Source organism: Camellia sinensis, chromosome 12 (assembly GCF_055761805.1).
Source record: "Camellia sinensis isolate YWXY chromosome 12, ASM5576180v1, whole genome shotgun sequence".
NCBI lineage: Eukaryota > Viridiplantae > Streptophyta > Magnoliopsida > Ericales > Theaceae > Camellia > Camellia sinensis.
Window position 1 is genome coordinate 58,426,124 of NC_138972.1, and position 17,004 is coordinate 58,443,127.

Here is a 17,004-nt window from a genome sequence, read left to right on the forward strand (position 1 = left end):
ACGATATCTTTGGCTCAAATCGTTAAAAAAGTTATTTTTGTTAAAATAAAATAGAAAGAAATGTTAATTTATTTTTATTTTTTTATTGAAAGTGATAGCTCGTTAAACTTTTTTTATTTAAAAAAAAAAGGTTATAAGTGATAATTTATTTTTTATCAGAATTATTTTCAGATAAAATCAAAATATCATACTAAATTTTATCCTTACCTTTTTTTTATTCAAATACTTTTAATTTGTAAGAATTTTTTTTTATTCTATTTAATATTTTATTGTTATTTTTAAATTAAAAATAATTTGTAAAAAATCATATAAAAATTATTTATGTCATTATAAAAAGAAATTTTTTAAAATATCAACTTAGTGATAATTTGGGAAGAAATACATAATTATAATTTTTTTATTTTTTACAAAAATACGTACAGAAAAATAGAGATGTGATGTGATCCAAAAAGATAATTACGTATACTTTTTTATTTTTTTTAAAAGATGTGTAGAAAAGTAGAGATATGATGTGACCAAAAAAAGATAAAAAGATAAAAAAGTGAGCAATATGGCACTTCCAAATAACTCTTAAAATTCAATGATCCCTTTCTAAAAAGTGTATTTTCTAAATATTTTCAAGAAAAATTATATTGGAAATCTTAAATATATTGCTTTTTCTTTTGTTCATTAATATTAAATTTTTAATTAATTTTATTTATTATTTAAAAAAAATTATGAAATAATTTATATATATATATGTATATATATATAATTTTATTTTGGTTGCTCAACTTATTTATTGTTGCTATCCATGTTCACTCAAATTTAATTGAATTTTAAATTTCTCCATAGGTTCTCACTTAATTAAAAATTATGTCGTTCAGTCTTTAAAAAATTTTAAGCTCGATTCAAGTTACTTGGATTGAATTCACCTAAGTTTGCAATTCTAAAAAGGGAGTTGAAAGTTATATGAATAAATTTGTAACAAATTAAAAACTAATAAATAAATTGTGATAAAATTGTGACACTTAAATTGTCAATTTCAATCATCTTTATTTTCATAATTTAAATATAAAAATTTAACTATTTATATTATTTTGTATAAGAATATATTATTAATTTTTTTTATATACAGTGTATAGCATGGATTACCAGTAGAGAATAATAATAAAGTTTGAAGCAAAAACACGCTGAACACGTGAAATTTTGCGCGTGGAACATGCTTCCAAGAGGCATGTTTCTGTTTTTGCTAATGTTTCATGCTTCAGCCTTTCAAAAAAAAAAAAGGCCATCTAGGAATGGCAATTTCGTCAAAATACATCATATTGCTATCATTACTACAATTTTTTTATTCACACTTTCTTATGTTAGTACATATTATTTCTCACTATATACATTTATTATTTTAATTTTTAATTATTCTTCTTATTCCATACATTTAATATTTCAATTATACCCTAACTCATATCCTCATGCATACTCTACCTAAAATCTCATTCCACACACATTTATGCCCTTTAACCAATATATAAGTAAATAGGCACAAATGGCCCCAAAGCTCTAGCCAAGTCAGTTAAATTGTAAATATTGTTGTTTCTGGTCTTATATTATTATTATTATTTTTTTATATTTTTTTTTTATAATTAAAGTGGTGTGCTATTGATATCCATTATAGTAATTTTGCTTTAAAGTATAATTATCATTAAAATAATATTTCATTAAGTGTGTGCACATAGACAAGTAGGTGTGTGGAAATAAATTTTTTCAATTTTTTGGGGATAATTCTACTTGCACAATTAATTTACCTTTTTACACCATTCATCTTATTACATCACTAAAAAAAATGTGATTCTCATTACATTCATTACACTACCAAAACTAATCATGAACTAAAAACTCTTCAAAATCTTTTTAGTTTTTTTCTCTTACACCAATAGCTTTTAATAATACAATGTTAAAGAATTTAAATTACTCAAGTGCCGTGTTACCAAACAAACTAATTTTTTTCAGCCATTGGTTGTCGATCGATTATATGATTTTGCTTTACTTTAACAAGAAATTAGTTGCAGCCCAGTTGTAAAGTATATGTTCGATGATATATTACTATACAAATTAGAATGGTCTAGTGACATGTTGCTGCAACATGCCCGGGAGGTACTTGTGGGCGTTAAACAATTCGAACCCTCAATTTCTTCGATCTAATCTCACGAGTGCAATATGAAACTTAGATGAGAGTCCAATATATATATATTTTATGTTATCTATTTTATTTATCTTAAAAATACCAACGTTAAGAACATAGTCAACTTTATTTCAATCTGAAGGATACACATGGGTCTTTTGGGAAGCACAAAAAAAGTCAATTTTTAGTTTTTTAGCTATTTGGAGTCACATCACTTCTCATATTTTTTATCCACAAAAAGACAAAATAGACTAAAAAAAGTCAAAAAGTCAACTTTTTACCAACTTTCCAAAACACTCCACAAACAAAGATAATACGTCATCACCATGACCTACAGAGGGCTACAAACAAGACATTTATTCTTAATACATAAAACTTGGAAATACATGGGAAGAAAGATAATAATGAAACCATCATTGACCATGATCCATCCATCCACAGGACTGGACTAGTTGTTTTAGAGAGCATCTTTGCTTGGTGAGGCATAATACAGCAACTCCTGGTTAGCTTCAACTATGGCCATGTCCTCTTCAATTAGAGCCAACCAAATTTCTACTCCCTCACCATCTCTTGTATCCATCAATGTAATTCCAGGTGGGGAAATAGAACCCTGACCAACAACCCCCACCCATGTCGGCTTCCCCCATCCAAAATCTGCTTCGTATAGAGAAAACCGACACCAGCTGCTATGGAAGTATATCTCCATATCATATTCCTTCTTCGCCTGCGGTGCCTTGGTCGACAAATTATTGTTCTGCATGACAGACTCTTCAACCCCTTTCCTCAACTTACACACCAAGCCCGACATGTCTGTTACTTCACTCTCGTAGTCATCGTCATCGTTATCAATTATTATCTGGAACGTTCCTACTACATTTCCTAAACTATGTTTTGGCAAAGGTGGTATAAGCTTTGACCGCAAGTTTATCGCTCCCGTCAGCGCATAGGACTTTCGAGTCCCACCAAATCTTGATCTGGATGCAGCCAGTGCGCATTTCCAAAAGAGTGCTGTGACAGCCTCGACACGTGTGGGTTGTGGCACGCTCGCGCTGGCAGTTTCGGCCTTGAGTTCAGCTAATTTTGAGGCATCGACCACAAACTTCTTCGAAACGACCTTTGGGCCTTTTCCACTGAATGTTAACGATGTAACTGGGAAGTCCTCTATTGGGGGGAAGCGAGAGGAAACAGCAGTGAAATCTGGGACTACGGTGTTGGGGGATCCAAGAGCAATTTCAGACCAAGCCTTGATAAATGAGGAATAGAAGGCTCCATCACTGATCTTGTGGGAAACGTGCACGGTAATAGCCACTCCGCCGCATGGAAAAAAGTTGACTTGAACGCGTGACAGGGGGGCATTGTTATAATCTGTGAGTTGGGGTGGAGCCAAAGGGACCATGCCTTGAATGCTGGGTCGTTCTGCTTCAAGAATGTCGGAGACACGACAGTTGTTGATGACACGAGCTTCAAAAAAATCAGCTCCCTCATCGTTGCAATCGACTGAGAGATTGTTTTTCAATCTTCCAGAAAGTGGGTAGAAGAGAGTGAGGGTTTCAGATAGCGAAACCTTTAGACGTTGGGATATTTCATGGAACACATCATCATATTTATCACCATTGTCATCACCACCACCAAAGGTAGCATTAATAGTACTGGGGGCATAGAAGAAAACGACTGGTATGTAAAGAAATGTAGCGCCCTGGTCTCTAGATGAGAGCTTGTGGGTTCTAAGGTGATGGGGAGTGGGAGAAGATGGCTTGATGGTTTCTCTAGAAATTACCTCAACTTTAATCTCCATGGGCTAGTTGGTTGCTTGCCTCTAGCTTGCTACTTCAATTTAACTCACTCTAGAAGACTCGAGAATACATAGGATTTATTTTATTTTATTTTATTTTTAATTTTAATTTTTTTATTTATGATTTATTATTGATTGAGATTGCTTGTCGATAGCCTGTGTTTGGCAAGGGCTTTTTCAGGCTTTTTTGACTATTTTAGCTACAAAAAACAAAATAGGCTATTTTAGCCATAACAAACAAAACATCACATCCAACCTATAATCATTACATTCTTCTCTCACAAAAAAAGTCAAAAAAGTCAAAAAGCCAAAAAGTCCTTCCCAAACCAAGTTTTTTAGCTCAAGCTAAAATAGCCAAAAAAGCCAAAAAGCCAACCCACTTCCCAAACGGAGGCTGAATGGGATTATTTGGGACCACACTAGCCCTAATGATTACTGGAAGGAAAATGACATGTCTATTTTCTAAATACATTTTTTAAGTTTAATAATGTATAAGTAATATAATTGGTTAATAATTAAGAAAACTATGAGATAAAATATTGTCATAAATATTCTAATTGATTGACATATCATTAGTCGTCAAAAGTCAATTTTAGTTTAGCAACCAAATTTTTTGGTCGCAAAGTTAGTGGCCGAAGAGTAGTCGGGAAAGCTAATTGGTGACTAAAATTATTTTAGTCGCCAAATGTATTCATTTGCCAACTAAATATTTAGTCGCCAAAAGGTTGAACATTAAATTAAATTAGACCATTTTCGGTGACCAAACTTTTAGTCGCCTAAAAATTTAGTCACCGAAAGTCCTCATCTTTGGCTACTAAATGTTTAGTCGGCAAAGAGTTCCTCTTTTGGCTACTGAATATTTGGTCTCCTAAAATTCTACATTTTTTGCTACTAAAATTTAAGTCGACAAAAGTGTGTTTATAATTTAGTTTTTTGTTTTTAGCTACGAAATATTTTAGTCGCCAAATATTTGATTTTCTTTTGGCTACTAAAGTTTTAGTCGCCAAATGTCTTTTTCTTTTTTTTGGCTACTGAACTTTTAGTCGCTAAATGTCTTTTTTTTTTTTTGGCTACAAAACTTTTAGTCGCCAAATGTCTTTTTTTTTTTTTTTTGCTGCAAAATTTTTAGTCGCCAAATGTCTTTTCCCAATTTCTTTTTAACTACTAATTGTTTAGTCGCCAAAAACATGATATTATGTTTTATCGCGAAATTATAATTTCTCCACAACCTGCCTATATACAATGCAACCTGTAATACGTATAAAAATAAAATGATACATACTATCAATCATTCCATAATCTGCATCCATATACCAATAATAAATAACATTAAATATCAAATTCCATACAAATCAACTATTGTCCAAACTAAAATAATAATTCCATACAAAATATATCATACAAAAATGAAAGCCCTCCGTATACAAAAGAATACATTTACTACCAAGCAAAATTATCATTTGGAGGCCACTATCTCTAGACTTGTGTTTACCTGTACTGTCTATAACTTGTGTTTAGCTAGGAATAACAAAATTTTCAACAAAATCTTAATTCCAAAAGTCGTGGTTATTAAATTGATTGTGGATATGATCAGATTCCGTATGTTGTCAATTACTAATCTGAAAAGTTGCCCTAGTGACAGATGGTTATTGAACACTTGGAGACTCCTTCAGTAAATGTGTGTTGACTGAAATATGAGCAAAATTGTGAGTTTCTAATGGTTTGTTTCTTGTGTAGTTCAATGACTACTGGAATGTTGATAAAAAAAATAACCAATGTGGGTTGAGGGACATGAGCATGTATAAAATTCAAACCTGTCATTGCCCATACAGTTTTATCATAACATACTACATATATAGCTATATTTTATCTGTTTTGCAGGTGAAGGAGACTATGGAGGTATATGGTGACATTATGCTGTGTAGGTTGAGTGATGTGAGAATATATATTGTGTGCTCATTATTTCTTGTCGAGTGCTGTGAGTTTCTAAATAGAGGGTTGAGTGAGGTGAGCATATATATTATCTGTGTTGGTGAATGTGATATGGAAACACTGTCTATGGTTATACAACTTTGTCAATTTAGGTTGTTCTTATGTAACACCCTATATTGGACCTAACTTGGAGGCAGAAGACTGAAAAGGAAACTGAAAGGGACTGGGAACATTGTGCTATAAGAGGCTGCTAGTGGCATTGACCCATGAGATTGAGAATTTGTAAGCATTGACCCCCAATGACTACACTAACTCAATGTCTTCCTGTTATAATCAGAATAAGATAAAATTAATTTGACGATCTCTTTTCATATCTTTATTATGCAATTTAAATGTACATACTAATTATAAAAGAAATGCAAGTCTAATAACAAGTAGTGATCATGGGCTACATCTCCATTTGCTCCATTTCTTTGGCCACCTAAATGAATTAAACAAACAGTTAGTCAAAAACCTAAAGCTAGGGATGACAAAAGTGTTATAGTAATTCTACACAAAAGTGAAAATTCTTCTCCATACACCAATATGGATTATCCACAAGTCCATGCAACAAAGCCATCTATAAAGAAAAACAAAAAACGAAACGTTAGACTTGGTTAATATCAATTCAGTCAGCCATATGGAACATGTTCTAACATGCATTTAAGGTAGAATAAACGCGAAATGTCTTCTTGGAAAAAAAAAAGTATATATATATGTATCATGCAATATTTATTCCAACCAACTGCACAAACAATATAATATATAATTTCTTCGTCCTATAAATATATAAAGGCAATTATTAGAATGTGTAGATGTTATTTTAATAAAGTTGTTGCTTTTTAAACTAAGTGTTGCGAGTTTTTCAACTAATTGTAAGGCGTATTCGGGGGCTATTATGAATTTTCGCTTCCGGAAAGCCCTTTTTCGAGTAAGTTTAGGCCGTATTCGGCAATAACTCCCAACCTACGGGTCCAAATTATGTTCCGTCAGTTCTCATAAGTCCTATTTGTCATGGAAAAACTATCCGTATAAGCCACATGGTTGTTCGAGGGCTGTTTTGAATTTTCACACTCGAAACGCCCTTTTTCGACTAAGTTTAGGGCGTGTTCGACTCTAACTCCCAACCTACGGGTCTGGATTACATTCCCTCAGTTGTCACAAGTCCTATTTGTTATAAGGGAACTGTCCGTGTGAGTCACATGGTGGTTCGGGGGCTGTTTTGAATTTTCGCCCTCGAAACATCTTTTTTCGACTAAGTTTAGGGCATATTCGGCTCTAACTCCCAACCTATGTGTTTGAATTACGTTCCTTCAGTTCTCACAAGTCCTATTTGTCATGGCGAAGCTCTTCGTGAGAGTCACACGGTCGTTCAGGGGCTATTATGGCGAAGCTATCAGTGAGAGTCACACGGTCGTTTGGGGGCTGTTTTAAATTTTTGCCCCCCTAAAAGTCCTTTTTCGAGTAAGTTTAAAGTGTATTCGACTCTAACTATCTACGTACGGGTCCGGATTACATTCATCAGTTGTCACAAGTCCTATTTGTCATGGGGGAACTGTCCGAGTGAGTCACAAGGTGGTTTAGGTGTTGTTTTGAATTTTCGCCCCCGAAACGCCATTTTTCGACAAGTTTAGGGCGTATTCGGCTCTAACTCCTAACCTACGGGTCCGGATTATGTTCTGTCAGTTCTCACAAGTCTTATTTGTCATGGCGAAACTATCTGTATGAGCCACACGGTCATTCGGGGGCTGTTTTGAATTTTCACCCACGAAACGCTCTTTTTCGACTAAGTTTAGGGCGTATTCGGCTTTAACTCTCAACCTACGGGTCTGGATTACATTCTGTCAGTTGTCACAAGTCCTATTTGTCACGGGGAAACTGTCTGTGTGAGTCATACAATGGTTCGGGGGCTGTTTCGAATTTTCGCCCTCGAAACACCCCTTTTCGACTAAGTTTAGGACGTATTCGGCTCTAACTCCCAACCTACGGGTTTAAATTACGTTCCGTCAGTTATCACAAGTCCTATTTTTCATGGCGAAGCTATCCGTGAGAGTCACACGGTTGTTCGGGGATTGTTTTAAACTTTCGCCCCTGAAAAGTCCTTTTTCGAGTAAGTTTAGGGCGTATTCGGCTCTAACTCTCTACCTATGGGACCGGATCACATTCCGTCAGTTGTCACAAGTCCTATTTTTCATGGAGGAACTGTCCGAGTGAGTCACATGGTGGTTCGAGGGCTACTTTGAATTTTCGCTCTCGAAACGCCCTTTTTCAACTAAGTTTAGGGTGTATTCGGCTCTAACTCTCTACCTACATGTCCAAATTATGTTCCGTCAGTTGTCACAAGTCCTATTTGTTATGGGGAAGCTGTCCATGAGAGTTACACGGTCATTCAGGGACTGTTTTGAATTTTCGCCCCCGAAACGCCCTTTTTCAACTAAGTTTAGGACGTACTCAGCTCCAACTCTCTACCTGTGGGTCCGAATTATGTTCCGTCAGTTGTCACAAGTCCTATTTGTGATGGGGAAGCTGTCCATGTGACTCACATGGTCGTTTGGGGGCTATTTTGAATTTTTGCCCCCGAAACACCCTTTTTCAACTAAGTTTAGGACGTACTCAGCTCCAACTCTCTACCTATGGGTCCGAATTACGTTCCGTCAGTTGTCACAAGTCCTATTTGTCATGGGGAAGCTGTCTGTGAGAGTCACATGATCGGTTGGGGGCTGTTTTGAATTTTCGCCTCTAAAATGCCCTTTTTCGACTAAGTTTAGGACGTATTCGACTCTAACTCTCCACCTACAGGTCCAAATTATGTTCCATCAGTTGTCATAAGTCCTATTTGTCATGGGGAAGCTATCTGTGAGAGTCACATGGTCGTTCAGGGGCTGTTTTGAATTTTCGCCCACAAAACACCTTTTTTCGAGTAAGTTTAGGGCATATTTGGTTCTAACTCCCAACCTACAGGTCCAGATTACATTCCGTTAGTTGTGACAAGTCCTACTTGTTATAGGGAAGCTATTTTGAACTACAAGTTAAGCAGTTTGAAAGTATGTAACTGATATTGCTATGTTCAACATAAATGAATGCAAATGAAGGTTGCATCTTGGCCATACCTGAAAGCAAGTTATTTTCCCCCTCAAGATGCTCAAATAATAGGCACAAGGAAGTATCAAGGTCTGCAATAGAAAATTTAGTCAGTACAATGTAAAGAACATAAATTTTCTGAATTTGATTACTCGGAAAGAAGTGAAAGCAATAGGAGAAAAAAATGGATAAAAATGGTACACAAATACTTACTACTAGCATTGTAAGTAAGGATCCAATCAGTGCCATCACCAGACCTGTCATACCAGAAACAGATATGCTAATGCAATCACTAACATGTTCAAAAAGATGAAAATCTAATGCGCTGTAAACAGCATAGCAGGACCAACCAAAGGACGGGTTCCAATCAAGCTTCTAAACTGAGCATTATCAAATAATTAGTAAAGCATGAAAACTTACCAAAGAAGGGCATGGAAAGACCCATAACCACAGTAGAAATCACCAATGCAGTTCTGGTAAGCCAAATAATTCTTTTCATTCTTTTCTATCCTCCAATCTTTAACAAGGAGCACACTTGAATTGTGTACATTAAAGTCATCCATTATGTTTAACAGGCTTTGGAAGCTAAACTAGTCTCATAAGTCAGTCATGAAGAAAATGGCAGCCATCTCAATAAGTAATGCCATATCATCAGCTAAGGACTTGATAAAATACTATCACTTCCGTTTTTTTAAATCATTTGTGATAATGGTCAAAAATTTCCACATGTCTGCATCTATGATCATATAGAAACGTAATAAAAAAACAATAGAAAATTTCAATTTCACAAGTCACCCCAATTTCCCAAAGTGAATTCATACTACCAATATTTATGAAGTTTCACAGAAAAAGATCAAACATACAACATAGACTCAGCAATCCATTCAATCTTCGACTAAAACAGAACATAATAAATCTTTCTTTTCTTTCCTTCTTTCTTATGAGAATAAAAATTTACTGACATATTAAGAATTAGTTTCTAAGAATGGTAGTGCTCAGTTCTCTTCAAAGCAAAGGGTATTATAGACACTTAAAAAATCATGCAAGAATCCTTTAGGATCATCAAAAAGTTAGCAGTTCTTCACAGACCATACTTTATCAATTACTAAAATGTCAAAATTTAAGTAGCTTCACCAAGTCATAGTCTGCACCAAGGTTACAAGCTCACAATTAATAGCCATGTGTAGTATCCAGACATTAATATGGTAGATTCAGTCTATCAGCTGACTTATGTGGAGCCTTTTATATACGATCCCAATGAGTTAAATCTGACATATATAAGTACTGAAAATGAGCTCATGTAACTTACCGTTTAGCACAGCTTGGCCATATGAGCTTTGTTTAGAAACTAGAAGTTCATGTGAAATCTTGACTGATTTCCTCACAGAAGACTTCCTTGATGGAATAGGAGGAAGCAAAGAATGTGAACTACATCTTTGTTTTAGTTGTTGCTTATCTTTTGGTGTTGGCAACAGAGGTTTAGACTCAGAAGGTAGAAACTCAGGAGTCTCGCCTTGTCAGTGATGAGGAAAGAAATGAGCTGCTTAATCTTGATAATGAAGAAGTGCCAAGAAATTGTATACTTGGAGATGGCACACTACTATACAGATCAATTGACTGCCTGAAAATTTAGTTGAGAAAAAAATTAAGTTTTTGGAAGTAAATATAAAAACAATACGTTATACATTACAATGAAAAGCTAACATTTGAGGATTCCATCATACGTCCAATTCACATGTGGAATAATTGAAAGAGTTTTGAACTATTCTCAAGTATTGTAATTTTTATTTCTTCACGTATGATTTGTTAATTTCAAGATTGTTTTTTATTTCTTCACGTATGCTTTGTTAATTTCAAGATTGTTTTCACATTAAGAAGATGACAATATTTAACCCTAATGTTCTAGAAACTTTCCCAAGTTCATGCCAATCCAAGAGTATATGCTGAACTGGTGTTTTCACTCCCTCTAAATTCTACACATAAAGTGAAAGGATGGAGTTACCCTTTTAAATTCACTACACTTAATCTTGACTTTTGAGCATTTTTGTCAAATTCACAAAAGTGTTACACTGGCAACAACCAGGGAGCATTTAACCTCATCTGGAAATTTATAGTCACTTCAAAATCAAATTCATCCACTTTTTCACTTTCACCATAATGATATGCGAATCCAGATCCTCTCTCAATCATTATTTTTTTTTCTCACTTTCTTCGGGTCTATAGCATTGCACGAGCTTAAAGAGTATCCAAGTTAAAAAGATTTCACCATTCATATTTTTTCACAAGAAACAAAACTTTCGGATCACAACAATCCAAGAAACACAGAAAAAGATAATGAAAAATATGTAGGTTCCCCCTGTTCAATAAAAAAATTCCAGATCACTAACTAAGATATGCATGAAACTGAGTAAAGCAAAACAGAGAAAAATGATAGAGAGACCTGTAACTTTGTGGCCATGTGGTGGTGTTGAGAGAACCAGTTTTGCTCTGCTGCCGATTTTCATTTGAATAATTGGAAGAATCTAAATCATTCCCATCATCTTCACCTTTGTTAAATTCATTCTCCTGATCTTCATCTTCGCTCTCAATGTAAAAACTCTAGTCCGACACCAAATTATTCATCTTCTCCTTCTGGGTATCCTAAACCTCCCTAATCCTCAACAAGTTTAACATAAAAATTGCGAAAAACACATTAAATAAACAAAATTTCTTCCTAAGACCTTTGACTTCAATAAGATTTTGAAAATTAATATCTAGGATTCAAATCCAAATCAATCAACAGAAGAAATAGAAATAAAGGACACTAAATCAAGGTTGAAATGCAAACTACATACCTTTTATATAGTTGATTCAGTTTGTTTTCAACTGCCTTAATTTTGGAATTTTTTTTTTCAATGGAGTAACTTGTTATAATCATTGTAGAACATCAAAACATAGAAAACAAATCACACACACACACACACACACACACACACACACACACATATATATGCTTGTGAAATATTACAATCAAATTAAAGATTGGTGAATAAGATACTCTTCTAAGCATAAAATAAGCTGTTTCTTTTATCACTGGTGTTCAGTAGTGAGATTCTATATTGAAGAGGTAAAAACAAACATCTCTATGAACTAGGACTAGGACCATAGTAGGTTTGTAAGCATGTCATCAAACTAGCTTCCCTAGTGAAGCACAAAAAGGGCTTGATTTCGCACAATGTTTAACCACAATTAGTTTCAAGGTGTTGATTTAGAAATTCATCGAAAAATGTCTCACAACTATAAATAAATAAAAATCAAAATTTGAAAATCAAATTGACATATTGAAATATCGAAAATGAAACAAAATGCATACTTTGGGAATTGACAACATATTTAACCCTAAATAATATCTTGGAATCAGACATCTTATTATTTTCAATGCTGTCAACATATTATTTCTATTGCATTCATCATCATCTAGTGCAACACTTTTTCATGTTTAGGGTAAACAAAAGAAAAAAAAATTGTTCACAAAACAAAAACATGTTATTACATATATATATATATATATATATATATATGTTCTTCTTTTTTAGAGGGAAATAAATAAAGAACAAGTATATTTTTGTTTTTATTTTTTGTGAATGTGTATGTTGTTTAATAGTGGACACTTTTTCTTCATATCCACTTTGGGCTTAAGATGGAAGGCAACCAGTAAGCAAAGTTAGAGCATTCAAATGCAAGAGAGGGGACTCAAAAACCTAGTGGATTCTATTAAAAAAACAATGGTACAGTGCGAATAAAATCAGGTTTCTCTATGCATAAGACGCATAAATCTGAGGTTAATTAAGTCTCCTAATCAACCTTATGTATTCCTCTACTTCACTTGTATTCTGTGAAATGACTGAAGGGTTTTTTTTTTTTCTAATAAATATTATTACAACACAATAATACCCAAGTCATAAAAAATTACAGGACACAAACTCGGTACCTTATGTAGTGTAGGTTGAAGGTTCTAGCTGCTATTGAGTGACAATAAGTGTAGTGATTGAATCACCTGCATATGTAGACAGAGCATTATATATAATCAGTTTGGTTGCTGAGAAAATTGAGCAAAAAAAAGGACAGAGTCTTCATAATCATTTTGTCTCGCTAGTTCAACAAAATATAAGGATAAAAATAAAATTCACCAATACCCGTAGGAAATTACTATAAACATCTGCATATATCCATCCATAAAATTCACCCATAAACATCTGTAGGATAAAAATAAAATTCACCCATAAACATCTACATATATATATCCACACATCATTATTTATATACACACATTCTACAATCTACATTATATATACACACACATTCACCTGCATATACATACACACATATTCATGTTTGAAATTTATCATAAATTACAGCCTCAAACACTAAATTTTGAATAAACCCTAAAGCAACAATGTGAGAAAATGAGGAAACAGAGCAGGGGGGGATAGAAAGAGACAGACAGAGACAGGGAGAGATAGAGACAGATCGACACTGTTCGTGAGAGAGCTCGAGCGAAGGAGAGAGAGAAGCCTACAATACGTGTACAAAGCATTTTATACACACACACACACACACACACACACACACATATATTAAACATCATCTTTCAAATTTTTAATAAATTAGAGGCACATACATTCAAATTTGAATGAACCCTAAACCAACAATGTCAAAAGAGAGGGAAACGGAGTAAAGAAAAGAGAGAGACAGAGAGACTGTGAGAAAGCTTAAGTGCCAGAGAGAGAGACACACGGACAGACCGTGAGCAAAAGTGAGAGTGCGAGAGACACACACAGAGAGAGAGAGAGAGAGAGAGAGAGAGAGAGAACCTGAAATGTACAACTATGATGGTGGTGATTTGTGCGGGGGGTGGTGGCCATCGTAATGTCAAAGCTACGGTGAGGGGGAGAAAGAGCCTGCAATATGAGGTTCAAAGGATAGTGTGTGTGTATATGTTACGAAGTGTGATGTTATATAACAGAGAGAAGCGCGCGCGAAAATAAAGGATTGGCGGGTTGAAAATTGAACATTTAGCGACTAATCTCTGTTTTTGTTGGCAAAAAAATAGATCTGCCGACTAAATTTTTTTGTAGCCAAAAGGCTACTAAACAGCGATGAAAACATTAGTCGCCAAAAGTACTATTTGGTGACTAATTTTAATCTTAGTCGGGAAAAAACCAATACTGCTGATTAATTTCTTTTTTTGGGCCTAAAATTTGGACTAACAGCGACCAATCAAAATTTTAGTCGCTGAAAGGGGATTTTTTACCGACTAAATTCAAATTTTGTCGCCAATAAGTAATATTTATTGACTAAAATATTACATCCTTGTTAACTTTTTTTCCCTGACTAAAATATAGCTTTGTCGTTAATTAAGGAGCCTGCCAAAAATTCAAAATCTTTCTTTAAAAGCTTTAATTACAATTGGCGACTAAACATTTTAGTCGGAAAAAGTCATCTAAAGGCGACTAAAATAATTTTTTGTCGCTAAAAGTAAGTTTTTGGCGACTAAAACTTTAGTCGCCAAAGAGAAAAAATAATTTTTTTATTTTCCATTCGGCTACTAAATATTTTAGTAGCTAAAAGTCAATATACAGCGATTAAGTTTTTTTTTTTGTCACCAATTCTGGCATTTTTAGCGACTAAATTTTTTTTAGTCGCCAATAATGTACGTACCCCGATTAAAAAAATTAATAGCTAAATATTTTACTTTTGGCGACTAAAAAAAATGTTGGCCGCCAATTCCATAACTTTTGGCAACTAAATTTTTTTGTGTCACCAATTTTGGTCGCCAAAGGTGCATTTTGTTGTAGTGAGCTTTACACAGTTCAAGATTAGCTCTACTAGCTCCTCACAGAGTCAAAGCAGTCCCTCAATATCAATTCCTAGTCGAAGCAGCTTAGGATGTAGTTCAACTGCTTTGTTATCAACACCTATGGTGGTTAGAAAGTTTGTTAGGGATTCTGTTGCAAGTCATTAGCATGTGTGCTAGTATTTTAGAATAGTTAGTTAGAATATTAGATACATATCTATTGTATAGATTTAGTGAGATGTATAAATAAGATACCCTATATCATTGAACAATTAAGAAAAACAATAAGCTCATCTTTTCTACATGGCATCAGAGCTACACAGCTCTTACGAGCAAGATAGCTACGGCTACCACCGCGTTTGTGTCTTCTTCAATTCCGTCAAATCTGACCCTTCTGATCTCAAATCTATCTTCGTATGTTACTGTAAAGCTGAATTCAACAAATTTTATCATCTGGAAAAGTCAGATCTCTAACATCCTTTGAGCTACCAATCTTCTCGACTATGTTGATGGTATTGTTTCTTGTCCTTCTTCTATAATCTTTGATGATACTGGTATAGAATCTGCTAATCCAGAGTTTCTTCAATGGAATTTAATTGATGCAAATTTGTTAAGTTGCCTTACTGCTACATTATCTCCTTACATTTACTCAATTGTTCTTCAATTTCATCACTGTGCTGAAGTTTGGTCTACACTCCATAAGAAATTCACTTCACTTTCATGATTAACTCTGTTGCTAAGAAATTTGATTCAATGAAGGAGTATCTCTCAAAGATTAAAGAGATAGTTAATCAGCTGGCCCTTGCATTAGTGGTTATTCATGATGAGGATCTTGTTTTGTTAACTTTGAATGGTCTTCTAGATGAGTTTGATGTCTTTAAAACTACAATCTGAGCTAGATCAGGTGCTATCTTAATGGAAGAATTGCCTTCTCTTTTACGTTCTGAAGCAATTCATATGGATGCAAAGACTAAGAAATTGTCAGAACCAACAGTTGCATTCTCCTCAGTAAAAAGTTTTTCTCCTCAATCTTCTACTCATTTTCAACCGAGAGGGCATACCTTTGGCCAATCTAGAGGTCGAAACTATTTTCGAGGTGGCAGAGAAAGCAGATTGGCAATGGTCGATTCTCTAGCAATTCTACTAGAGGCAGAGGAAGATATTCTTTCTCTCATTCTCAGTCTTCTCTAGTTTGTCAGATTTGTGGTACAGTTGGTCACTTAGCTCTTGATTGCTGGCATCAATTGGACTCTCATTATCAGTCTTCTTCTCATTTTTCTCATCTTCAGGATTCGCATGCTATGCCTAATTCTACACCTAGAGCTTTTGTTGCTTCCTCTTCTGATGCATCTTCATCTATATTCCAAGGTCCATGGTATTTGGACTCTGCTACTACTGATCACATTACTAATGATTTGTCTAATCTTACATGTTATCAACCATATCAATGTGGAACCAAGTTACTATTGGAGATGGAAATTCAGTGCCGATTACTCATACTGGTAATGGAATTCTACCTACTCCTCACTATTCCTTCTAACTTAACAATATTCTTCATTCTCCATCTACTTCTTCCAATTCGGTTTCAATTCAAAAACTAGCACAGGATAATCATTGTGTTATTTTTTTTTATGAATCTACCTTTATGGTCCAGGACAAGTATACCAAGAAGGTTCTTCACAAGGGAACTAACATCAATGGTCTTCACCATTTTCTTCCACCTGCTGTTGTTTCATTTGATCCATTTGAGTCACAAGCTTACATGACTACTTCTACTAAACCTAGTCCTGAATCTACTATTATCTAGCACAATAGATTAGGGCATCCTTCATCATTGAAGTTTCATCATCTCAAGCATCATTTGAAGCTAAAATCTGTTAATTGTGTTAGTCAAGATTGTGTAGATTGTTGTGTTGCAAAAAGCCATAGCCTTCCTATTCAACTGTAAATAAGCCTCTTTCTCTAATCCATAGTGATGTATGGGGCCCTTTCCATTCCCCTTCTACTTTCAATTATTATGTCATTTTTTGTTGATGAATTCAGTAAGTTCACTTGGTTATATCCATTATCTTACAAAAGTGAAGTATATGACAAATTCTTGGAATTTAAAGCCTATGTTGAGAAACAATTTGAGACTGTTTTGAAATTCTTAGAACAAAT

At 34.3% G+C, this 17,004-nt stretch overlaps 1 protein-coding gene across 1 annotated transcript; it reads right to left on the minus strand.

The window, feature by feature from the left end:
- Positions 1-2,621: 2,621 nt before the first annotated feature.
- On the minus strand, positions 2,622-3,959 carry LOC114311698 (limonoid 7-O-acetyltransferse-like). Its single transcript, XM_082896901.1, has one exon. It carries the CDS (start codon positions 3,957-3,959, stop codon positions 2,622-2,624), a length of 1,338 nt encoding a protein of 445 aa, XP_082753027.1.
- Positions 3,960-17,004: the final 13,045 nt, after the last annotated feature.